The 27,363-nt window shown below is 45.9% G+C and overlaps 2 protein-coding genes and 1 long non-coding RNA gene across 4 annotated transcripts in view; 1 reads left to right on the forward strand and 2 right to left on the reverse strand.

Moving 5' to 3' along the window:
* LOC139752745 (uncharacterized) overlaps positions 1-6,427 on the forward strand; it is a 7,628-nt gene extending 1,201 nt beyond the window's left edge. For both annotated transcript variants that reach the window (XM_071668620.1, XM_071668618.1), the window contains exons 2-5: positions 793-950; positions 2,276-2,443; positions 3,820-3,926; positions 5,796-6,427. In XM_071668620.1, coding sequence (XP_071524721.1) covers positions 866-950; positions 2,276-2,443; positions 3,820-3,926; positions 5,796-6,032 — 597 coding nt within the window. In that variant the 5' untranslated portion in view covers positions 793-865 and the 3' untranslated portion in view covers positions 6,033-6,427. The remainder of the gene's footprint in view (positions 1-792; positions 951-2,275; positions 2,444-3,819; positions 3,927-5,795) is intronic.
* A 4,039-nt stretch (positions 6,428-10,466) lies between these two features.
* On the reverse strand, positions 10,467-24,137 carry LOC139752558 (uncharacterized). Its single transcript, XM_071668321.1, has 10 exons — positions 23,941-24,137; positions 21,047-21,207; positions 20,640-20,821; positions 18,913-19,100; positions 18,108-18,247; positions 17,142-17,380; positions 15,155-15,289; positions 14,332-14,556; positions 13,292-13,443; positions 10,467-12,321 (listed from the first exon to the last, which is right to left on the reverse strand). Exons 1-10 carry the CDS (start codon positions 24,135-24,137, stop codon positions 12,198-12,200), a joined length of 1,743 nt encoding a protein of 580 aa, XP_071524422.1. The 3' UTR covers positions 10,467-12,197.
* A 1,475-nt stretch (positions 24,138-25,612) lies between these two features.
* The window catches only part of LOC139752753 (uncharacterized), a 78,539-nt gene continuing 76,788 nt past the window's right edge, over positions 25,613-27,363 (reverse strand). Inside the window, exon 3 of the long non-coding RNA XR_011713573.1 lies at positions 25,613-26,876. This is a non-coding gene — a long non-coding RNA (uncharacterized lncRNA). The remainder of the gene's footprint in view (positions 26,877-27,363) is intronic.

Here is a 27,363-nt window from a genome sequence, read left to right on the forward strand (position 1 = left end):
TCTGGTGTTTTCTATTCAGATATGTATATCTTTACTGACTTCCTCTTTCAATCTACTAATGTCCTTAATGTATTTTACAAAGAACTCCTACAGCACTGATCGCTATGGAAGCATGGAAAAGGGATTAATCATGTGCCTTAGAAGTACATGAAGGCAGTAACTTTTCTAATGTATAAAGGTAATGAGAACAAAAGTATTTTGTAAGGATCAAAGAGAAGTAAGTTTTCCTAGGATAGTTAGCGCAATGTATGGGAGAACAGTGACTGACTGTTTTAGAAGTATTAGTGAATCCCCAGGATGAGTTTATTGTGTATGAAGCATTGTGGGTTCAGAAATGACAAAAAGTGAATGGGGGAGCTATCTGGAAAATTCTGTCTGTATGATCTGCATGAAACTTTTGTGTGCTTCAGAGCTTGTAAACAACAAGTAGAAGTTGATCCTTATGGGTCAGGTCAAATGCCTCGTCAACAAAACCATGAACTTTGACCTAACTCGTATGGATCAAAGGCTAGTGGTGACAAGGGTCTAGTGAAGATGAATTTAGGTTTATCAAGGGTAAGAAAAAGATGCACCTGACAAGGGTAAAATGAGGATGCTTTTTTCCTTTATGAGGTTGTGGTGAAGAATCTGGTGTTTCTATCTGGAGAGAACATTATGTTGAGTGATGATAAAGGGGAAGATATTTTGTATCTTTCCTACAAATAGAGTACCATCACTAAAAACACTATCAGCACTACGATCACCAATCACCAGGCTATAACTGTAAAAGAGCTATTTCTTATTTTCTTCCAGCCAACCCAACCAGCTCTGGAGATATTAGTACAAAATTTCACCACCTGGTAGACCGTGAAGCCAGTACTTGAAGATGAGACGAATGGCTATTTGGTGTGCATATGGGCTGTTTATCATCCTTACCAATCCGGCCAACGCTGGATTAATGAAGGTTGACAGTAAGTACATTAAGCAATACTAGATACCAAAGATAATGCCTTTAGCCTCACAAAATTTACTAATAATGTATAATGGTAACAAAACTGCACCTTATATCAGCTCCATAAGCTGATAGCAAATACCTTTCACTATGATTGTGTATACTTGTACAGTGCAGAGAAGGAAAATCAGATTCGTAGTGCCCTGCCTTCTGATTGCTTTTTGCTTTGATGTGTGTGTATGTGTGTGTGTATGTGTGTGTGTATGTGTGTGTGTGTGTGTGTGTGTGTGTGTGTGTGTAAAGGACATAGTAATCTATGGCAAATGAATTTCTTTAAAAGGATGTCCATAAATACGTGTTGTGTAGATACAGGTAGACAAGAATATGACATAGGTGTATGGTATAAAAGAATGTGATGGACAGTGTTTATAAGGAGAATATTTAAGGGCGTGTCACATTACAAAATAGAGGTGCATATTAGCCGTAAATTTAAGATGGTCGATGACTAGTAATGTGAACAAAAAACAAAGAAGGATAACGATTTAAAACTGATAAATGAAAGTGTAAAACTTGCCTTCATTTATGGATTCCCGTGGTGTATCTGTTAGTGTTCCTGACCGTGACGCATCCATGGGCCGCCCAAGGTCGAGCGCATAGGGTCGAATCCTGGTCGCGGCAGTCGATCCACGGTCAACCCAGTTGTTCATCCACCCCAAAGGGTTGGTCGATAGAATGGGTACTTGGCTCAGGCTAATATATATATATATATATATATATATATATATATATATATATATATATATATATATATATATATATATATATATATATATATGATTAATAGGGTGGCCTTGATTAGAGTTTCAGCTGTCTGTGCCGTCTAAGCTAACACAAAACAAAAATAAAACAAATAAACACTGACAGGACACGTACACACTGAAATGACCTGACAAGCACAGCTCATTCTTAAACTCTATGCCACCGGACATACACTCGTCAGAAGCCACACTCCCAAGACACACACGTCACACTTCCCTGTATATACTCTGGATATCATCCATCCTTACAACACTGCAAACACCGCTTCAGCATTACACAAGACCTTCATGCCCACAGTGGAACTACTGTAACGAAGACACCGAACAGTTACAACTTAATTGTCCTGCATATAGACGCGCACACCATCACTACACTTTATGACCTATGGTCCCGGCCAGTGGACGTATGTAGTAATGTTTAACAGACAAGAATACACGACAGTATCAGCAGTTTAACTGAATAACTTATGTTACTGTAGTGTAGTAAAATGTAGTGTATAACTTATACAAGATAAATTTGTTTCAGCGTCATTATGCGCCAAGACAGACCCGGTGCCAGTGTGTCTGGCCAAGAAGAGCCAGTGTGCTCCCCTTGACGGTTTGCTGTCGCCACTCCTGGGCTCTCCAGATGTCATCACCACCTGTGCTAACTCCACAGGTGTACCGCTAAAGCCTGACTTCTATGCCAGCATTGGTAAGAGGTGTCTTGATGAAAGAGCACATTTAAGCAGTTGACTGTGTATTATTATATGAATGTGGTGTGATAACAGTGGTTGGTACATGTTATTTATCATGATTTACAAGTGTATACGTGTTCGGAAACACTGGGATGAATGAGTTTATCCACTTACCGACTCGGCTTCCTTCCAAATCAAGGATCACAACAAGCACTGAAAGTGTTCATGGTCTTAGACAACTTGAACACATGAAGGTCCTCATTTTTGAGGGGGATTATTGGCTAGAGAATGACGACGGCCTTAATGTCCCTGGCAAATATATCAAAATCAGATATGAACAATAAACCAAATCCTCGAGAGATTTGAATAATAAAGAAACCAACCAAATTTATTCCCATTTATTTTTTTTTTTTTTTTACAAAATGCTTCATGATGAGCTAAAAGGCTAGAGGACCTGAGAAAGCGTATGAGTAATATTTTAATGAAAGTGAGTATAATTCGTTTGATGCAGTCAAGTTACTCCTAACTCTGCCACTGCCCGCGGTGAAATAGGCGTAGAGCAACATTGGCACCGTGTTCCAAAATTAACCAGTTCAACATCAGCCAGCCGCTTTCCTGGCATCAATTTCCAGAAAATGAGCAAGGAGAAGCTAGATAATGTACTCATACATTTTCATAAATCATTATTATTAGGTTACCTTTGAGATACTTTACAAGTACACAATACCTTTGTGTATGATGGACCACATCATTACGGACCAGACCAATCAGCCCATCATACTCGAGCAATTAACCGTCTTGCTTAAAGGGTTGATGGAAATTGAGAGAAAAAATACTAAGTCGACTACAAGAAGGAGTCGATGTTCACGGATGCAATAAGACGACACTAATGAGGAGTAGGCTGTTCTTTTGATGTGTGTAGGCAGCACAAAAATGTTGCCTGTGATATTTCTTTACCATCATTTTTGTCCCCATCACTTCAAGGTTCGACAGGTCTGGTTCACAGATGGCTAGTTATAGAGATGCGGGTTTGACCAGAGGACGAGAAAGGCTACATTGCTAAAACTCATGCGACGAAAGACATGTGATGAATATAGGGGATTAAAACGTTACCTTTTAGACATGCTGTTTTTTTTAAGGTCACTGGCAACACGTGGTGGGCAGTCTCACCTGAAAGATAAAAGGACCAGTAATGCCTCACCCTTCACTTACAAGGTTGTGCTCCATTCAGAATGGACACGTGTATATATAATATAAACAAGTTTATTTACTTATCTACTTAATTATTTGATTGAGGAAGAGAAAACTATGGAGAAGGGGTTCATAAAGCAGCGTAACTTAATTTGTGGATGACTCCTGTTTGGTAAGACTGACAACCTTGCGTTTTCCCCAGGTAAGGCCGTGGTGTCGGGTGTTGCCGGCAGTCTTGGGAAGAAGCCTACCTCGGACCCCGCAGCTAACCTGGCCATACGACAGTGTGTTCTCAACGCCGCTGGCATGGTGAGTCGTCTGTACTGTCACTCGTCCGACTGGGGGCATTTCCTGTTGTAACCGTTCTAGCCACCACCACCACCACCACCCCTGCAGCCGTCTGCCAGCCCAGAGTTCTCCCGTGTTACCGCACACAACAAAAATCATGGCAATAATCATGTTCAGTTACACATTCCAGTACCCATGATTAGCTGAACAGTTTCCTGAAATTCAGTTTCGACTTGCTAGTGATTCTGATTAGCATTATTATGTGTACATCAACATCATCCGAGCAAAAGCCACGGCAGTAATTTTCCTACCAACTGTCAGCAGAGTCGGTAACCAGCCTCACACACGACTTTAACATTCATTGTGGGGGAGGCAAACCCCGCTACCTCGACGGTTTTAAACCTTCCTCCCCCTTTATATTCATTACAGCCTAAAATGACACGATCAAGTGTAGCGTCTAGCATCAAACGTTATGGAATTAGGCAACGTTTGTTAAGAAAATGTTCTTCGAACAGTACTTCTTTTAATTCAATATTTCTCTTATTTGCGGGAGGGTGAAGGGGCCCTAAATGATACTGCTTTCCCAATAAAGAAACTCTGATAAAGGCTCTGACCTCAAGAACTCATCACCGTGGTATAGTGGTTAGCATTACTGGCCATGATACATCAAAGGCCAGTTCGGGGTCTGGATCCGCGGGTTCGATATCTGGGCATGGTAGTTGGCCTCCACCAAACGCAGGTAGTCATCTTCCTCTCTGGGTTGGTCGCCAAATGGTTACCTGGCTTAGGCTGATTTGTGTGTTTGTACATACAAAGAAGAAAGACGTGGCACATATATGCATGGTTAAAGAGATGGGGCAACACGTGTTAAACTGTCTCCTAGTAACACACGAATAGTAACCATAGTTGTACCTTCAGTGGCGATATCTGGGCATGGCAGTTGGCCTCCACCAAACGCAGGTAGTCATCTTCCTCTCTGGGTTGGTCGCCAAATGGTTACCTGGCTTAGGCTGATGTGTGTGTGTGTGTGCGTACAAAGAAGAAAAAACGTGGCACATATATGCATGGTTAAAGAGACGGGGCAACACGTGTAAAACTGTCTCCCAATAACACACGAATAGTAACCATAGTTGTACCTTCAGTGGCGCGGTGGAGAGTCCTAGAGATAGGAATTCATTCTTGGTCTCTTGTGACGCCGAGATAAACTATAACGATAGAGGGATTACCTGACATACAATACCATCTCTACAGAATATACAGTGACTGTTTTTAACAGTCTAACACTTGTATCATGAGTGTAATCCACTTTAACTGTAATTAAACGCCCAAACTTTCTTTTACATTACGAGACTGGCCACAGCGCCACTACTACAAGAGTCATATGAAAAATAGATTTAGGATGATCCAGAAAAGATTCCATAGGTGTACTATATTATTCATCATATATATCACTGGTGCGCCCGTTGCTACAGTGAGGGAATGGCGTTGATAAAAGTTTTTACATGTTTGCAGATAAAGACCATTAACGCTGAGAAATGTACTTTGTTGCCTTTCAAATGGCCTTCAAGATTAACTGTTGAAAAACACATTTGTGGTAATTTTTTGAATGTATACTGTTCTTTAAGGCAAGCATTAGATTATAATGATCAAAGGCATGATTCAAATATTCCATATCCTGGCCTGGAAGGCCTTCTTTCAAACTGTTGTAAAACGTGTAAAGGCCATTTTCTTGTACAGTGGGATACCCCACTTAGTATATATATATATATATATATATATATATATATATATATATATATATATATATATATATATATATATATATATATATATTCTGTTTTCATCAATTCACCTATCTATGATATAACCACATGACTGGGTTGGCTTCAGCTGAACAAGGAACTGTTGCTGGATCGTGGAGCTGTGGCAGGACAAGTGTCACTGTTAGCGCCTCCGGATCTTGCCGCCGCCGTCGTCGTCGCTGCCACCACCACCTGCCCGGAACCTGCCTCCTACAAGACCGTGGACTTCATAAAGTGCCTGAAGAAGGCGTGTGTAGCCAGTGCTCCCGGAGCTGCTGCCGCCGCTCTACCGCCCGGGGGATCTTACCTAACTCAACCATTTTGAAAACTCGTGAAAAAGAAGGAAAGATTACCACATATCACAGGTTGCCTACCGCAGCACGTTGTTTTAATCACCTGGAAAGCGTCTCATTGACCACACATAGTTGACGGGGAAACGCACCTTCCTAAGACCCATAACAGAGATGCAGAGAGCAGCCCATTTCTGGCGTGTGATCTAAGTACACGTCATGCATGAGTTTAGGCTCCGTTAACACGCAGTCTCTTCTCGAATGTGCCTTGTAGACCCTCCTCACGTTGTGTGAAAGATTTGATAAATATTGAAGATTTGTTTTAGATAAATAAATTTGCTGTGTGAAATGATTTTGTATTTCAGAATGTCTGAAGATTCAGTCAATTCATTTTAGTTATTAGGAAAACTAGGATAAATGCATAATCTTGTGGGTTTGGACTTATTAACCTTTGAAGACGGTAATTATTTCCATTGACTTTACTGAGCTACAAAAATCCCTCAGTAGTGTTCAGATTCAGAGCAAATGAAGAGAACTGCCTCTCACACAACAAAGGAACAGGAAATAATCGACCTTGTCAGGGAGAGAAGATGCGAAGATTCTGCAAAATAAAATTTGAGAAAGTAAATTTAACGGATCGGCTATTGGTAATGGAGAACATGGATAGGTAAGAGACAATACAACATAAATGGTTCTGGCTGTGCATATTTGCCAGAACAATTTTTTTTTTTTTAACGGAAATAATGAGCGAACGATCAGGGCAGTAGAAAAATTCGGCAAGACTTTCCATGCAGAGTGGCAGTAGACAGGTAACTCTTGAGTTACCGGTACGATCTTAACTGCACCAACATGCATCAGAACCAGAAGGGTTAGAAGTGCATTTTCTTTTTGTCACCTGAATGCGTACCCCATAGCTATCGTTGTGAAGAGGCGTCTCTAGTTTCGGTGCATTGTACGAAACATGTAGAGAGTAGGCGTGAGCAAATGGGGGCCATCTCTTCGTCTGTTCGCGCTACCTCTGTGTGGGAAATGGCAAACATGTATGAAAGAAAATATTATTATCCCAAGACCTATTTCTATGAAAATCCTGGTGTTACCAAAGACCTAATGTCTTCTACAGCCCAAGGCTATGTTACTTTCGTAGTAAGGAAATTTAGACTCCTTTGGAGTCAGTCTTTGACGATATTGTATTCTTTTCTTTCATACATGCTTGCAATTTCCCGCGTGGGCGAGGTAGCGTCAAGAACAGATGACTGAGCCTTCGAAGGAGCCAAGGCCAGACGCTCGCCGCGTGAGACTTGCGCAAGCTGTCCCAGGGGGGCGCCTTATGCAACGTTGGCCCACCCAGCATTCCTCCGTCTCAGAGACAGGGGCTCCTAACGTGAATTCCTGACCATATTCTTCGTACTTATTATGCCAGACTCAGGAGTGTTTGGTCTCATAGGCTTTCGCAGTATATGGTGTTTGCTCACTACTGTGACACCTCCCAGGACCCAGTGTATTGTCACTATAGCACTTCTGAGAACTGTTTAATCTTCCTATAGCACCCCTTAGAACATGTCCATTTTCACCGTGACATCCCTTAGAACCATGTGTATTGTCAACAAATAACCCGCAGCATCACTTGTGATGACGCATTCCTTGATTTCTATATTTCTTCGCTTATCATAGGATACTTTATTGTGCACCTCATGCTCAATCGTAAAGCATAAAGGCAAAACAATCGCAGTTGACTTACAGGGTTTTTGTCAGATCCCAATAGGCAGGTAATTGTAACATAAGATGCGACAAGGTTCATTGCGTCTTTCTATTTCGCGAAATCATTCATTGCAAAAATTGGATGTAGTCTCAAGATTTTAAATTTCTTGTTAACGAAAAGGTGTGCTATCTCTAACGAGTTTGTTTGGACGTATCCTTCAGATATCTATAATTTCACACTGGGAGGCCTAGTGTTCTAGGATGTTTATGTCTAACCACACATTTTACAGTTCATATGATATACATCTCTTAGTTATATAAAACGTTGATAGTACGTAATATAGGAGTGACAGTCTTTCATAGTCTACTGATGGTGTTCCTTTCTCCATACGTATATTCTACTTGACACATTTCATTATGATGAAGAATGCATTGAATAATGCCTGTTAGTGTTCGTCTATTTGTTTCAGATAAATGTGTAGTTGCTGCAAGTCTCTTCTTGCCCTTAGTCGTGCATAACATAGGGGTCACAAGATGGCGTGCAAGACTTGGTCTCATTTTCATATCTATCATCATCATCATCATCATAAGCCAGAGATAACGGATGAAATGTATTTAGTATATTCGTTACTTTAGGTAAGTCATTGGTACCCTCATATCTCCAAATATTAATACCACATTTCACTGGTTTGTAACAGCCATAAGTCCAGATTTGTCTTTACCTTCACATTTTTCCGGTGTTTTTTGTTTTTGTTTTTAGGAACTATAAGAATGAGAAAAAATTATATCAATATTTTATTATAAAAAGTACAAATTTGGCTAAAAACAATAAATACATATCTCTTCTCATCATACGAATCTTAGGAATGGAACTGATCACATTAATTATATATATGTGCACAGGTAAAACATGAAGGCAGGGATAGAATTTTTCATCTAATTTATATATCACCGTCTTACTGTATAATCTAATCAGGTCACATGATCATGCCAAGCTTCAGCAGGTTCTCACTGGTAGCAGCAGACGCTTCCTTCATACAGCAGAAGTTGAATTGCAGAGATATAGGGAGAGATAAGTAGTCCTAGTGATACTAACACTTGTTAAGGTCTCCGCTCTCGGAGTTTTCACGAGTAAATCCTCCGTGAATACTTCGAGTGAGGTCGTGTGGCTAAGACTTTCCCTGCATGCTATCTGAACGGAGAGCTGTTGTACTTGTGTACTGAGCGCAGACCTTATCAACAGAGTCCTAGCTACTGTGACAGTGAGACGGGTCTGCTCCTTCATAAAGTGTACATCCATCCTCAGATTAAGGCCTGTAGGCCTGTCTTTCCTCACTGGACTCCAGTGTCCGCGGTACTTGAGTAAACGAAGCCTGTCAGATTGTGGATTGTCTAACATGTGGTCATGAACTTTAACACGGAATAAAGTGCAGCCAGGATGCTGCTCTGGGAGTTAGCCACAGCAATACCTTGACATAGTGACTTGTATTCAGGCTGTATCTGTAGTCATGCCTTTGTCGGACTAAGACATCACTATAATACATCGTTGACATCACACTGACAAACACCAGAGCCACTCTCAACAGCTTGCTTTCATTATCATGCATTTCTTTACACTTTGGAGGTTCTACCTCTTAGCACTATAAAAGATATTAACAAACCACACCAGGACAGATGATGTTATGAGGACGCATCACGACCATAGGTCCACAAGTCGTTGCACCTGACTGACAGGCAAGTTCTAAGGTAGGGCCACATCACCCTCCCGGAGTCCAGATAGCCGACACCATGTATTTCTCTTCCAGATGGAGGGTCGGTCTTGGCTGGGTGCAGCCTACCCCACACCAGGCGATCCACACACCTGTACAGTAAGTGTGTTCACTTCTCCGGTATTAAGACTTAGAAAGGAAAACAGTAATCACTAAACCGTAGTTAAGTAGTGACTTGTTGTACATATATGGTAAACATTGTTACCTTGACTTTAGATGTGTCTACAAGCTTTATGTGTCTGTCCTCTCCATGCGGATCAGAACAATACAACAACATGACCATGTATCGTTGGTATAGACTAAGCTGTGTTGCCCAGTGTTCCAAGTAAAAGGAATAACATTAACATACCGCCGCCTTGCGGAGGCACCAAACAGCCACACGTGTGGTGGAGTGTCTGATCTGTATGCGTTGGTATCGCCCGAGGGAGCAGCCCAGCCACCGACAATCACCACACACTCAACTCTCAGGAAGTAACAGTGTCTGCTGAACGTCAGATTATGATACACGTAATCATCACTAAACCTGAACGGTCCAGATCACTCTGAAGCACACACTAATCATAGGTATAGATATATACAAGTACGAACACCTAAAATATTTGCGGCTTATAAATACTCCAAGTATATTTGGTTATTAAATATCATATTAGTATAAAATGGGCAGTTTCTGATGACTTGCGGTACTGATACACTTCGTAAGCACTATGTATCTTTGTCGTCGTCAACATACGGTATTATGGCAGCTCTCACTTGACACAGTGAGACGTGATGAATTGCGACACTCATTTGATCATACACTCACTCAACAATTTGACATAGTCTGTTATCAGATAATTAGTTTGTTTTTTATTCTGAGGACGTGCATTACGTCTGAACGTATCTAAGATATGCTGAAGAGTGTTGTGACCTAGTTAGCTGCTAGATGCGATAATGATGTAGCGGAATATAAACACTTGTACGCCATCACTGTACAGTTTTCAAGGGTTAAGTTAAAACATTACACGAGCTCAGGAAACATTCTGTCCAGTGTCATATATACATAACATAAAGACGTCACTGGATTTACCACAATGCTCCTAATAATTTATTTTTTCCTAGTATATACATTTGGTACCAATGGTATTTATCACTAGTGAACAGTAGTTAAGGGTATTTGTCCATAATCGGGACACCACACCCTCTGTTTCATTGAGCCAGGATTCTACTACCTGGACAGTTCATGATGCTGGCATAAGGCAGATGTACCTGGTTGTGACACCCACGATAGCGAGCACTACAGGGTGACACGTACACAGCTCTTGGGAGACCGCACCAGCTGGCCTATTGCTGTATCTTCAAGCTGCTGCCGTTCTTCTCGGCTAGGCTCCTCGTTCCTAACACCTCGTACGAGCTTTTCCTTTGCTTCATGAACAAATTTCCTCCTACAGTTCTCTGTTTCAACAGTTTCCTCTTGACTTTGGTTCCAGTCATGCAACAGTACCGTTCCTTGGCTGGGACGTTGCGTGCTTTCCATGGATATCTGTGACACTACAAATGCTCATCCCATCACTTGTTGGTCTACCCTTTGATTATGCAGTGATTCAGCCCTGTACTTGCTGATCTACCCCTTGAGTACATATTGTGATGCGGCCCTGTATTTGCTGGTCTAGTCCCTTAGATGCGTTTTTACGCCTCCCAGCACCGCAAAAGAATGTTCCAGGGGTTTGGCAGTTTGTGGAAGAATGGGTAAGTCGTGTGTTCGGTCGAAGGCAACAGCATTCACTTGTCAGAAGCAGCGTTCTAGGTCGGAGGGATCATTCAGGGGTCAAAGACAGCGTTCACGTGTTGGAGGCAGCGATCAGAGGTTGGGGCAGCGTTCATGTATCGGGAGCAATGTTTAGTGGTTGAAAGGCAGTGTTAAGGGGTCAGAGGTAGCGTTTGGCGTTGGAGCAGCGTTCATTTGTCGAGGTTAGCGTTCACTGATTTGGCCAGTCAGTATTCAGTTGGTGAGAGTAGTGTTCAGTGGTTGAAGCAGTATTTAGGCTTTAAGGGTTGTGTATTGTTTAGGGTCAGTGTTTGGGTGGCAGAGCAGCGTTCAGAGGCCAGGATAATGCTTAAGCATAAAGCAGCGTTCACGAACTATGGATTTAGAGCAGTTGCAAAGGATCGGAGGTAATATGAAAGGTTCGGGCCGCTTTCCAGTGGATCGGAATTAGCTTTCCAGTCTCAGGCATTGTTCAGAGGTAATAGATGTAATGGATGCGTTTGCAGAGCTGAGGTAATACTAGGTTAGGGGGTAGCGTCTTGCGGTCGGGGGTAGCATGAGGGCTAGGAACAGCGTTCAGTGGTCAGGAGTAACACTCAGGGGTAAGGGCAACCTTTAGTGGTCAGGGGTAGACCTCAGGGTCTGGTAGTAACATTTAGTGGTACGGGTAGAGGGGCAAAGATTCCCTGGGTAGAAGGCGAATTTCAGGGATTACGAGTAGAATTTTGACCTAGCGGGCGGCTTCAGGGTAGAGTGGCGGGAGGACAGGGTCTTGCAAGGCTATCAGAACGTAGGAGTGAGATTTTTAGGATCAGATGCGACGCAAGGTAGACTCCTGTGTTCACTTTCTTAGGTCGGGGCCGTGTTCTGGGGCGAAGGACAAAGCTGAGGAGCTGAATGGAGAGTTCAAGGCTCAGAGCGGTGTCCAGGAGTCAGGATCAGCTTTCAAGGGTAGTGGGTAGAGCGCTCGAGGATGCTGTGGATAACGTTCAAGGGTCTGGGGAGCTGATAACACTTTGGATCCAGTGGCGGTAGTTGGAGACCTTGGCGTAGATGCCGAACTTGCCTCGTTTGCCGCAGCCCTCGCCAAAGGACGTGATGCCGTAGATGTACCTAGAGGGAGACACGGGATCAGCCAAGGCCACTGGGATGGTTCGACAAGGGAACACAAAGGTCTTACACAGCAGTTTTAGTTCCTGGCTACATTACCATTACATCCGCTGCTGAACAGCTAGTGACCTGCCCTTTGAAATTAACTAGTGCTAGTGTTTTAATCAAGCATCAGAGAACTATAGCTTTTCATGATGATTTGCACATTTGTAGTCACCAAATATGTGTATATAGTCAGTTGCTAAGTGGTATTATGACGGACTGTGTGACAGCACTTTAGGCGTCACTGCTTATACAGTAATGCTGAAAAAAATGGATTTTAACTCGGCACATAGCGGGGCGAGAGCCATGTTTGTGTGGGGTCTGGAGGACCATAAATTTACGGGGAGTCGCTGACTAGATGAGGCTCCAGGAGATTTGGGTCAGAGGAGGGAGTGAGAGGAGCCCCGTAGAGACGGGGCAGGGAAGGTATCTCAAAAGGAAGGAGCTGGGAAAGAACCCCGGAGAGAGGGGGTGGGGCTTAGGAATATTTGTCTTGGGAGGAACCCGAGAGAGAGAGAGAGAGAGAGAGAGAGAGAGAGAGAGAGAGAGAGAGAGAGAGAGAGAGAGAGAGAGAGAGAGAAGGGGGGTTTGGGGGCTAGGGAGGGGCCTGGGAGGAACTCCAGAGAGATATGGGCGTGGGAGGAACCTCGAAGAAAGGGGGCTCGAGAGGAACTCCATAGAGAGGGGGCGTGATAGATGTCTCAAAGAGAGAGAAGGAAGTGCGTTTAATCTGGGAGAGGGGACATGGGAGAACCTGGGAAATGGGATAAAGGCTGAATCTGGGACAGCGAGATCGTAGAGGAAACCTTACAAAAAAAAAAAAAAAAAAAGCGTTGGGAGAACCTAATCAAGGAGTGCAGGTGGTGAGGGAGGGCGTGGTGATGGGGTTATCAAGAGTCGGGCTCCTGGGTGAGGGCGGTGGTATACTCACCATCGGCCGAAGTGGTGGCAGAGGAGCGGTCCTCCGGAGTCCCCAGCGCAGGAGTCGATGCGGCCACCGCGATACCCAGCACAGAACATGTTGGAGGTGATGTAGTAATCCTCGTACACGGTCTTACACACGTGGCTGGCGATGATGGGGACCTGTGGGCACACAGCACGTGTTAGTATGGTAGGTAGGTAGGTAGAGGGCGGCCACGTGGAGCTGCACGGACGCAACGCGTAATGGCATGGCAGGCAGGAGCCATGTGGCGCTCCAAGACGTTAGTTGTAAAAGAATGAAGCAACGCTGACCCGAGGAAATGTGGTGAAGCATTGAGAAGAGAGAAGAAGAGCATGGGACATGCCATATTCCTCTGTACACTCAACCAGAAAACACTTGATAATATGAACATTTTGAGGTAATTAATTACACCTTTGGGATGTATTGATGAAGGAACACAACATACAGATATTCTTTAAGAGAAAAAGAAAATAGAAAGTGCTTTATGATTAATGGTATTCGCCCTGCTTCATGCATCTGTCTTTAATTAGTCACGAATCTTTTTTGTTCGCTTACACCGACTCAAATTAGATTCCAATGTTTAGCTTCTAATGCCATAATTGTTTCCTTGTACCTTTCACAACAGCTGCTGCCGCTGCTGCTGCTGTAATGAACTCTCTTCCACATAGGTTGACACGCCTTCATGATCTTCCTAAATTATCATACATATCACACCGCTCTTATTGACGACACTTATATCTTAGGACTCTTGTCGTAATAAGAAGGGCCATACGTGCAGTGGGAGCGGGTTGGGGAATGATGAACACCTGAGGATGCTCAAGATGACTATTGATACGGTGACGGCCTTAATTATACTGACATTCGATAAGTCTAAAGCCCATATAACCAGCCAACCACTTCTCTCTCTCTCTCTCTCTCTCTCTCTCTCTCTCTCTCTCTCTCTCTCTCTCTCTCTCTCTCTCTCTCTCTCTCTCTCTCTCTCTCTCTCTCTCTCTCACACACACAGACACACACACAGGCGTCAGTACCTCTGCTTTGTGGAGGATATCCGTGCCGAAGATGTGTGTGTTTTGCTCCTTGCCCCAGCCTATGATGGTGCACTTGTCGCCCACGGGGAGCGTGTAGGTCTGCTCTGGGAGGCAGGCTGGGGCGATGCGAGGCCCCGGCTGCACAGCCTCCGGCAGCTGCAGGAGCGCCACGTCGTTGTCGACGGTAGTAGAGTCGTACTGCGGGTGGATGACCGTGCGCGCCACCTGCCGACGAACCCAGCGTTAGTTATGAGTTACACTTAAGAGAGTCACAGTCAGACGACATCTTGCAACTCTGGTATCGAGGAATTCTTAGAAACTAGAAGGACATGGCTTTGATACTGCCTAGTACTAACCTGACGCTATGTTAAGTAGTACTGACCTGACTTGGCACTGCATTACCTAGGACTGACCTGACTTAACACTGTATTACCTAGTACTGGCCTGACATGACTCTACTTAGAATTGGTCTGAACTTGACACTGTGTTATTTAGTATTGACCTTACTTGACACTGTATATGACCAACTGCCTATCCGACCTGACACTATTACCTAGTATAACCTGACCCGTCACTGTATCACCCAGTACCTAACCTGACCTACCACGGGCAATACCGAGACCTTGTACAAAACAGCAGGAAGGGAAGGGTGACCCGTACTCCCGCTCAGAGCCATCCCTGACTCACCCTGTGCTCCAGCTCAGGACCCTCCCTGACTCGCCTTGTAGTCCAGCTCAGGACCCTCCCTGACTCACCTTGTAGTCCAGCTCAGGACCCTCCCTGACTCACTTTGCAGTCCAGGTCAGGACCCTCCCTGACTCACCTTGTAGTCCAGCTCAGGACCCTCCCTGACTGCTAGGTCGTGCTCAGCCAGCCTCACGTACAGCTTCCTTCTGACGCAGTGCGCTGCCGTCAGCACCCACCGCGACGCCACCAGCGTCCCACCGCAGAACGCTTCCTGTGTTGTAACCAGACGTGAGACACCAGCTCATATACTGCTCATACGACCCTACACACACTGCTCATACAACCCTACATATGGTAATCTTACACAAGAGGCCATGTTCCAGCTATTCAGGATCTCATACACTGGGTTATATAGGTGTCATACATTTGGACATGTTCAGTGATATAGGATGAGTTCCTGCTACGATAGTAGGATCGGAAACTATTTCTATACTGATCATATTGAGGCTCACACATGCAGGTCATTCACCTGTGATACATCTATTCTCATGCACTCATCTATTCTCATGATACTCATGCACTGGGACATTAGCTCAGATTCCTGTGTTTTGTCAGTAAGTACAGCGAGACAAAGAGCATCCAAGGAATCATACATGATGGGTCTCCCACTCATCATATTGTACGATCGTGATGTCCTGTAAGTAAACATTTGTGGCAGATGTTACGTCGTGAAGGACAAGTTATAAAACGAGGGACGAGATATTTACCAGGAGATTCACCTACACACCATGGCAACAAGTTACGTATCAGGGGTTCGCTTGTACACCAGAGGGACAAGTTATATAATGGGATGACACTGAATACCAGAAGTATGACTAATATACTAGAAGGTTCACCAGCACTACTCTTGTTTATGATGCTAGTCTTGCGCAAGAGGGTACCCAAGCTTGAGACGGCGGGTATACACCTCTGGGAGGAGTTTCCAGATCAAAAAGAGATCATTCACTCGTCATGGAGTCAGCCACACACAAGAAGGACCAGTTATACATTTGGAGATAGGTTACGTCGCATAAGCAAGAGTTACACATCATGAGGACTTGTTATTTGTTGACTAACTACGAGTTCTGCACCAGAGGTTCGTTTTGGATACCAAGAGAACCAGACGTATACCAGTGAGAGCACACTAGGGATCACCTATATAAGTGACTACTTATGCAACAGTGACTAGTTATAAAACTAGTTATACAAGAGAGGGATTCGACATAAACCAGAAATTAGTCATACAACCATTTACACGCCATTGGGACTAGATATGTGACAAAGACATCTATTATACACCGGGGGTATTCTTTATACACCAGGAGGACCAGTTATACACAAGAAGGACTCTTTATAAACACTGGGGGCCAGTTTTACACTGAGATACCAGTTAGTTATATGTCTGGGGCATCAGTTATACGTAAGAAAAGTCAGTTATACAGATGAGTGTATCTGAGGAGAGAATTAGAATAAGATTGAACATTTGTAAACACAGTGGCAACAAACCGATACAGCAGGGCAACGTTGTGCACCAGGTGTAATAACCGTCATGATAAAGAGTTTCAGACAAGCCAGAGAATACTGATTTGGAGTGGGACTGAGAACTTTTGGGATTCATGTTCGAGAAACCACGCGCTCGAAGAGACTTTCGACTGCATCACTTTTAGAATGACAAACACTGGACTGAATAATTGTGGGAGTTGGACTTTGTGCAGAGATCTTGATATTAAGCTGTAACTATGAACTAATCTACGTCAGAAGTGACCCTCTTGGTCAAATATGTTATGCCTCTTGTGGCTTCCTCTTGTGGCCTTGGATAATTTAAAAGCGTTTGACTAAAGTAATACATTACTTTACAAGTTGAATCTAATCATAAGAATTCTAGCCATTCCTCCTCCTAAAGACAGCAGCACTCCGGATTTAGGTCAAAAACTAGGTTCAGACAAAACTTAGACGTCTGAGCAACGAAAATTTTCTTTGAGATAGTATTGTTCGACTGTCATGGCACCGTGGATGATGCCTCCCCGTCCTGAGCAATGGATGGTGAGCTTGGCTGTACAGGTGGTGTAGGCGGCGCGACTTACGTCAAAACGGTTGAGGATGACCACCTGCCATGGCCACTCGCCTGGCAGCGCAGGCCGTCCGCCGATGATGCGTAGACTCCAGCCTGGCGCTGTCACGTTACTCACTCCACACTCCCGCGGCAACGACCGATCCGACGACGATAACGCCGAAGACATGGACGCAGACGTCGCTGACGGTCGTGCAGACGACGATGGCGACCTCGATGACGAAACAGATGTAGTCTCGTTGTCCTTTTCGTCTGTAGGAGGAGAGTGTAACATGAGTTCAGCTTCAGCTGCGTCGCGAAAGAAAAGAATATGTCCTTATTGATTTCGACTGGAATAACCACACTGGTGATCAGGGAGAAGACTGTGAGATTCAAGATGCTGAAGGAAGTGGAGCTTGAGGGAATAGAGACAGGGCATACGAGATGTCAGAGCGACAGGACAACACTTAGAAGCCTTATATTTAGGCAGAAGCAAACAGACGAAAAGCACAGGTGCAAGCCCAGAAACACAGTCCAAAACACCAGGAGAGATGCCTTGTGGTCTGTGCACCTTTCTTGTATTCAGAGTGAGAAGTGGTTTTAGATTGCAAAAAAAGATTATAGGGAAGAGCGTAGAACTGGATGGAGGAGTGTTGAGATTAGACGAAAAGAGAGAACCTAAGATATTGTTGTGATATAATAGAAACAATTACAGTTTCGTCTGAACGAAAAAGCGATAGAAGAATAGAGCGACAGAAGTTGTTAGATGCGTGAGCTTGACTGAGGACCAGGGAGACCCGTTGGTGAAGGCAGAGGAGAGGTTGACAAGGATAAGATATTGACAATGATTTCAAGCGGAGATTAAAACTGCGTCTTGAAAACCTGAATGTACTTTGCGAGTGTAGATGTCGAACATTTTTACTCACAACGTATTGTGCTGGTGGCGTCCTTATACAAGGAGAACGTCCAGCCATCAGCCAACAAGGGTTGCATGACTTACCATTTTTGGCGGTAGGGTTCCGTTTGCGGGAGTTATGCCTGCTGCGGCGGTACCACTTCTCGCAGAGGGATCCCTCGATGTAGCAGTAGGCCTCTTCATGCACCACACGCACACCACAGAAGGGCGGGTACTTGCATGACCTGCGGGGAAGGAGGCAGCATCTCAGAGCCAAGTTCATGGTTCAGGGACGTGGTCTAGGGATGTCACGGACAAGGTCAAAGGATGTGATAGGCCTTATTTTGGGAAGTGAAAGGCCGTAGAGATGTGAAGGACTTAGGTGAGGGTTGTGAGGGGAAAAATGTTTTGGGATGTAGGGGATCGCGTCAACGGTGACGCAGTGAAGTATTTAATACGAGACGGTCGTCAAACCTGCTGGCCAAAGTGAGGTTCAGCAAACCTTCACGACCTACCACAAGTAAGGAAACTGGACTGATGTATCAGATATGATTGAGGAATACTGTAGGTCCAGGGAGAATACTGGTGCGTCTATCAGACATGAATAGTTGCAGATGGCTGGAGATACAGACTGAATGATCGCTTGATTCTCTGAATAAGAGTGATATTCTAGTATTGAAGGACAAAAGATACATTGAGAGAGAGAGAGAGAGAGAGAGAGAGAGAGAGAGAGAGAGAGAGAGAGAGAGAGAGAGAGAGAGAGAGAGAGAGAGAGAGAGAGAGTTCTGCGTGAATGATTTAAACAATAAAACAGGAAAACAAACAAGGAAATGCACGGCTAAACTTTCACATGAAATAAAAGGATAGGTAGACAGACGTGAGGAATGGATGCTGAGCGAGAGGAGCCGACCTGTATCTGCGGGTGAGGCAGGAGCGGCTGCAGGAAGACCAGCGGGACCAGCGGGTGTAGAACATGGAGTTGAAGTTAAGCAGGACCCTCATATCGTTCCTGGGAGGCTGTTGGGAGAACTCCTCCGGTCTGATGATGTGGAAGGTTCGCCGGCCGGAGCACTGGCCGCCCGTGCAACTCCGCTCCTCCTGTGGATGAGGTCAGGCGTTAGATGTAGTAAGAGGAAAAATGGCCAAAAGGCGCTACAGGGGTGAAATTATGTCGCACGAAAAAAAGAAAAAAACAGTTGAACGGAGGCACTACCATGAAGGACGGTTAAGCACGTCCAAAAGAGCAGTTAACTGTATTAAGACAGCCGAGTTCCCCCTCTCACTTAACTGTAATGAAAAACAGAAATTGATCTCAGTTATTGATCCCTAAGGTTAGTGCTAATGAATATTGTAACCTGCGAACACACTACCTGTAACATAACTCATAGCGATTTTTTTTTTGCAGCTCTCACTCTTCCTCACTTACTGGAATTGACAGTGAAATACATAAACTTCGACTGAGGGCGCCAGTCCTGATCGCATTATCAAGTGGAAGGCATATTGCTCTGCTCCTGTTGGCATGTCATCATGTATGTGTCCGGGTGTTCGTCTTGATTAAAGCAGTATATATATGTTTTATGATCAACTTCAACTTCGCTTTCAGCCAGAGAGAGGCCCCAAGGGCGCGACTGCCCTACAGAGAGAGAGAGAGAGAGAGAGAGAGAGAGAGAGAGAGAGAGAGAGAGAGAGAGAGAGAGAGAGAGAGAGAAGCCTATATACCCATTAACCTTGTCAGTGCGTGGGTGGAGTGGCCGCCGTTATCTAGCTTCTGCTTATAAGATAACTCGATAACAGGTAAAAGATAGCATCAACCGAACTGTCGTGACAAGTCACTCTTGAAGTGTCACCGTCGAGGAATAACTCTTTGAGTTCAGAGAGTCAGGTCAGTTCAGGGAAACAACACAGTCAGCGACCATTCCCACGTAGACGCCGGGCTATGAATAGGCGGCCACTACCCCTCTCTGTTCATCTGTCTTTTAGTATATCCAAGCGACAGTTCACAAACACGTGAAGCTACTTATACAAATACTGGGCAAATATACTTGTTTCCATGCACTCTGTTTCGGCCGCATTTGATACAATGCCTGATTATATCGCTACCACTGGTTCAGTTTACACTCATCTCAGGACATCCCAACACTTTTGACGAACGACGGAAACTGGATCTCTGTGGAATCCTGTGTTGAAGGTTCTGGTTAGAGTTATTGTTGAGGTAAACAGTAACTGAAGGCAAGATAGACGTGGGTTAACACACCACGGTTAACCTTATATATTCTGGTTCTTGTAAAACAAACCAGAGGACCAATGTCACTGTGTATACAAGCCAGACAGTACTTACAGCTCTCGCTGGAATGTTACGGTAGAGCCTTAAGGCGGCTTGTAGTCAATGACGTAAATATGAACTGACCCGGACCCGACTTGGTAACAGAAAATGTTATTTAAAGAACTGGCTGGACTGTCCTGTGCCTTTTATGACGTGGTATGCCATAGTAGCCTTTGCCCTTAACTGACACACTGTCCCTTGGGTGTCATTCTAACCCTTTGGGAGCCAAACTGACCCTCTAGTGTTAGAATAACTTACAGGCATCACAGTGACCCCATCACTCCACAGGACTGATTCAGAGGTGCAACACTAACCTTGAGGACAGCCGTGCCACAGACGGCCGGGACGTGGCACGACCTCCGTCGGCGCTGTCTGCAGCGACGGGAGCAGCGCGACCAGTTGGTCCATTCGGTGTACAGGCCGCCGCTCATGTCGGCCAGGCTGTGGTGAATGCTGTTGATGCTGCCCGGTGCTGACACCAGCTTGGACGATCCACCTGCAAAAGTCGGACCAGTGTAGAAGCCGTGATGGAGGGGGACCTGTCCCACACTGATATCGTTCCAAGGAAAAGTTCTTCTACTCTAGTCCCAGTGATTCGTTCATTTAACAGCAGTTGATTGATGATATATAGAATTCTGATTGTCTTAAATGCGATGAAAGTGGATGTTAGAGACCTGTTGTAGGGAGTGGAGGATTGAAACCTGTAGGCTATGATATCTACAGTCATACCTGGTGAAATCTTTGAGCACGACGGTACGATCCTTGATCGTGTCGGTACGACCGTTAGATATGATGATCACGTTGTCACACACAGTGATCGTCCCTACCTTGCTCAAGGGCTTTACTCTGGCTTTACTAAGTGATATTCCAACTCCTATGGCACTAACCAAATGTTTTTAGAAAATGAAATCAATTAAATACTAATCAGCAAGTTAGAAAAGAAACTAGAGAAAAGGAATAGGATGTGGCCTGTACGACCACCGCACCATCCACACTCCCTCACCACCACACCACACCATCCACACTCCCTCACCACCACACCACACCATCCACACTCCCTCACCACCATGCCACACCATCCACACTCCCTCAACACCACACCATCCACACTCCCTCACCACCACACCACACCATCCACACTCCCTCCACCATACCACACCATCCACACTCCCTCATCACCACACCACACCACCCACACTCCCTCACCACACACCACACCATCCACACTCCTCCCACCAACCACACCATCCACACTCCCTCAACACACCACACCATCCACACACCCTCACCACCACACCACACATCCACACTCCCTCACCACCACACCACACTATCCACACTCCCTCACCACCACACCACACTATCCACACTCCCTCAACACCACACCATCCACACTCCCTCAACACCACACCATCCACACTCCCTCAACACCACACCATCCACACTCCCTCAACACCACACCATCCACACTCCTCACCACCACACCACACTATCCACACTCCCTCACCACCACACCACACCATCCACACTCCATCACCACCACACCACACTATCCACACTCTCTCAACACCACACCATCCACACTCCATCACCACCACACCACACTATCCACACTCCCTCAACACCACACCATCCACACTCCATCACCACCACACCACACTATCCACACTCCCTCAACACCACACCATCCACACTCCCTCAACACCACACCATCCACACTCCCTCACCACCACACCACACTATCCACACTCCCTCAACACCACACCATCCACACTCCATCACCACCACACCACACTATCCACACTCTCTCAACACCACACCATCCACACTCCATCACCACCACACCACACTATCCACACTCTCTCAACACCACACCATCCACACTCCATCACCACCACACCACACCATCCACACTCCATCACCACCACACCACACTATCCACACTCCCTCAACACCACACCATCCACACTCCCTCACCACCACACCACACTATCCACACTCCCTCAACACCACACCATCCACACTCCCTCAACACCACACCATCCACACTCCCTCACCACCACACCACACCATCCACACTCCATCACCACCACACCACACTATCCACACTCTCTCAACACCACACCATCCACACTCCATCACCACCACACCACACTATCCACACTCTCTCAACACCACACCATCCACACTCCATCACCACCACACCACACTATCCACACTCCCTCACCACCACACCACACTATCCACACTCTCTCAACACCACACCATCCACACTCCCTCAACACCACACCATCCACACTCCCTCAACACCACACCATCCACACTCCCTCACCACCACACCACACTATCCACACTCTCTCAACACCACACCATCCACACTCCATCACCACCACACCACACTATCCACACTCTCTCAACACCACACCATCCACACTCCATCACCACCACACCACACTATCCACACTCTCTCAACACCACACCATCCACACTCCATCACCACCACACCACACTATCCACACTCCCTCACCACCACACCACACCATCCACACTCCCTCATCATCACACCACACCATCCACACTCCATCACCACCACACCACACCATCCACACTCCCTCACCACCACACCACACCACCCACACTCCCTCAACACCACACCATCCACACTCCCTCAACACCACACCATCCACACTCCATCACCACCACACCACACTATCCACACTCTCTCAACACCACACCATCCACACTCCATCACCACCACACCACACTATCCACACTCCCTCAACACCACACCATCCACACTCCATCACCACCACACCACACTATCCACACTCCCTCAACACCACACCATCCACACTCCCTCAACACCACACCATCCACACTCCTCACCACCACACCACACTATCCACACTCTCTCAACACCACACCATCCACACTCCCTCAACACCACACCATCCACACTCCATCACCACCACACCACACTATCCACACTCTCTCAACACCACACCATCCACACTCCATCACCACCACACCACACTATCCACACTCCCTCACCACCACACCACACTATCCACACTCTCTCAACACCACACCATCCACACTCCCTCACCACCACACCACACTATCCACACTCTCTCAACACCACACCATCCACACTCCCTCACCACCACACCACACTATCCACACTCCCTCACCACCACACCACACTATCCACACTCTCTCAACACCACACCATCCACACTCCCTCACCACCACACACACACACACCGCTGTCACCGGAGAGAGAGAACTGTTGGCCTTGACTCTCACAATACCAGGTTTTATATTGGTGTTGTGGTAAGCAGATATTGATGGCAGGTTCTGTGTTTTATCCATTGCAGGGAATAGATATAACTCAGTGGATTATATAGACTAAACCCGGATTTGTAGTTGGTGATATAAGAGCTTTTATTTTTCTTCTACCAGAACTGTGCACTGAATTACGTTCCATTGCTTTTAACTTCATTCATCGAGACGCAAGACAAAGGACACACCACACGAGATGAAAGCGCGTGTGGTGGTGCGCTCGTTGGCGCCTCAGAACGTCAGAAGAAAGTTTGGTTTTCCGCATGAACGCACCCGTTGCAGCGTGTGCAGACATCCTTGTCGTATGTTGAACGCGGCCTTGTCTCAATCACAGAGCCGTCCCGCGCGTTCACTCCCAGTCTTAATCGCACAACTTGTCCAGAAGAGGTCGAGCATGGTGATATATCGCCCGTGTTCATATAATTACCAGCAGCTCCATCGCTCCTCACACTTCTGGCACGTGACACCATCAATGAAAGGGCGCTGTTAAATACAGTGTTTACTCTGGACCCCGCCAGCGGCCTGGCGTACATGATACTAAACCTACAGGTTCCAAGAGAGGCACATTGTAAGGCATGTACAGACATTCGGATTGCTTTTGATTTAACGATGACGATATAAGCCAATCAGGGGAACCTCTTAGTGCTGAAGTCATCCCCTTGAACACATTGCGACCCTTGAGCATAGAGGGCACGACCCTTTGGGGCACGAGGGCCTGGCCTTTGTCCTAATCCTACTGGGGTCATGTCAGAGGCCAGGCCATCACAGCAGCGGATCCCAGCGTTGGGCGCAAGGGGTCGTCCCGTCGTGGTGGAGGAACGTTACCCCTCGTGTTCAATGGGTCGAATACGGGTCAGTATATGGGGAGGTGGGTGTCCCTGGTCTCAGCAAGACCATTGCTTCTTTGCCATCACTGTACCGTCGTCGTCGGCCTGACGCTGCTGCAGCTGCTGCTGCTGCTGCTGTCTGAGCATTGATGACGTCACTACTTGGGAGACATACGAGGCACCGCCGACCTACATCCATGTCCCGTGACCTCCATCGCCAGGCCTGCTGGAGCAGAGCCAAGATCTGCCTCTGACGACCCTTGCGGTAGGCCTGCCAGCCTCTCATTCATCACCGTGCACACCACCCACCCGAAGCTACGCTTCCCACACACACACACACACACACACACACACACACACACCAGTCATGATCACTACTGACTGACTGGTCCTTGACAGCGCCTCTCACCGTGTGTGATGAATGGTTGTGATTAGTGTGCCTTCGCGCAACAGGGAGCGTTACAGGTAGGTGGAGTGCAATCATATACGTATGGTTGCATTTGCATCAAGAGTTAGTAAGGAGTTGTCTGAGAGAAAATGCTATTCTTCATTTACTAATGCTGGCAGGATGCTGTAGGGCTGGGGCTGACTGTATTAAAAGCAATTATTGGGTCATTGGTCTGGGATAGCATGATAACTATTTAGTAAGGCCGGGGAGACGGTGCGGTGAACGTAACGGCAGAAGAGACGCTCGAGGGAGTAAGACGCAAGGAATCGTACGCGGTCTTCAGGGAAGTATAGACGTATGAATGAAAAAAAGGAGGCCTCTAGAGAAAAAAAAAAAAACACTTGACAGTCGGTGATGTGGAGAGGAAACTCTTGAATGCTGTTCGAGAGCTTATCTGGCGAGGGAGGTGTGTGTGTGTGTGTGTGTGTGTGTGTGTGTGAGTGAGGGAGGGTGAGTGGGGGGAACAGTCATGGGTGGCGCCGGCCGACCCGGGGACAACAGAACCCTCCCGGACTCTCTGGACCCTTGCAAGTCATCACTTCTCAGCAAATATGTAATTATTGAGTTAAGAAACATTGCATAAAAAAACAGTTGTTCACTGTAATTTTTTTATTTCTTCCAGAAAATGACACAAATTTCAACAAGCTGGGTATGAACTATATATACAGCGCCAAGAAAATGGACGGTGTTGGGGGGGGTAGGATAATGTTTGTGGTCGCTGGAGGAGACTTGGGCCGCCTACTGATTAACTTACATCACACACACGGAGGCAGAGGCATTCGTAATTACGCTGCTGCTGATAATGTATTCACAGGGAGTTAATTACTCCTACATGGTTCTTGGGATCTGAAGTGCATGAGTGGTGGTGATCCTTGGGGTCATTCCCTCTGTGGAGGATCGAGATAAAGACGGTCGTATATCAGGGACGAAACTGGTCCTGGGAACGCTTGGGGTCAGTCAGTAGTGAGGCTATCTTGAAGGCCAGGTCATCATACTCGTCAAGTTGGTGCTCAGAAGTGTCGTACTTCCATGTTGGTTAAGGGTTGTTACGTCGTGCTCAAGGGCCATAACACCACCCGGCCTGTGTCAGGTATAAGGTTGGTATGGGGGGCAGGAACCCAGACTGAACGACCCTTGTGTTAAGTATAAGGTAAGTATGGGGCAGGAACCCAGACAGAATGTCCAATGTGTTGGGTATAAGGTAAAGTATAAGGCAGGCCTGACCCCAAACTGGACGACTCTTGTGTTAGGTATAAGGTATGTATGAGGCAGAAACCCAGACTGAACGACTCCTTTGTTAGGTATAAGGTAAGTATGAAGCAGGACTCCAGAATGGACGACCCCTTTGTTAGGTATAAGGTGAAGTATGAGGCAAGAGCCCAGACTGAACGACCAGTATTTTAGGTATAAGGTTACTAAGGGGCAGGAACCCAGACTGGACGACCCCTGTGTTAGGTATAAGGTAAGTATGCGGCAAGAACCCAGACTGAACGACTCCTTGTTAGGTATAAGGTAAGTATGAAGCAGGGCCCCAGAATGGACGACCCCTGTGTTAGGTATAAGGTGAAGTATGAGGCAAGAGCCCAGACTGAACGACCAATATGATAGGTATAAGGTTACTTTTGGTCAGGAACCCAGACTGGACGACCCCTGTGTTAGGTATAAGGTGAAGTATGAGGCAAGAGCCCAGACTGAACGACCAATATTTTAGGTATAAGGTTACTTTTGGTCAGGAACCCAGACTGGACGACCCCTGTGTTAGGTATAAGGTAAGTATGCGGCAAGAACCCAGACTGGACGACCCCTGTGTCAGGTATAAGGTAAGTATGAGGCAGGAGCCTGGCTGGACGACCATTGTACGTACTGACCTGTTGTTCCCACCAACGGCGCCAACCCTTCCAGGGACGCACTTCGGGGCCTCGCGCGTGCAGTGCCTGCAACACAAGAACTTGGGTTAGTGGGTCCTGGCAGAGGCCTCACGCTACCCGCTCAGCCTGTCATGTTGTTGATGCATGATACAGTGATTGTGGTTACACTCTCTGCATGTACTTACTTATCACGTGAGGGATTCTCTATCTGTAAAGGAAAGATGTTCTTCCCTTACCACCTACTTTTCATACTCACTTTGTAAGAACACTGTACTGATAGATGAAGTGTTTAAGTGACATAAGTCGAAATTACATGCTGTTAAGTTCCTCCATTTCCTTGGAACGGGGATATGAATAGATGATTCAACATGCGATCCTTCGCTAGATAATCATGTTGAGGCTCTGAAAAAGAAAGATGTTCGCTGTCTGTTATTTAGTGAATTCTCTCTACAACTGGGGAAAAAAATAAATTAATTCTCATTCAGTCAGTGATACAGTCATTTTTCTTCGTCAGATACATGGGAAGTGTGTAAACTGTAAAGAGACTCGATCA

The sequence above is a fragment of the Panulirus ornatus genome, chromosome 13 (genome assembly GCF_036320965.1).
Source record: "Panulirus ornatus isolate Po-2019 chromosome 13, ASM3632096v1, whole genome shotgun sequence".
In the NCBI taxonomy this organism is placed as follows: Eukaryota; Metazoa; Arthropoda; class Malacostraca; order Decapoda; family Palinuridae; genus Panulirus; species Panulirus ornatus.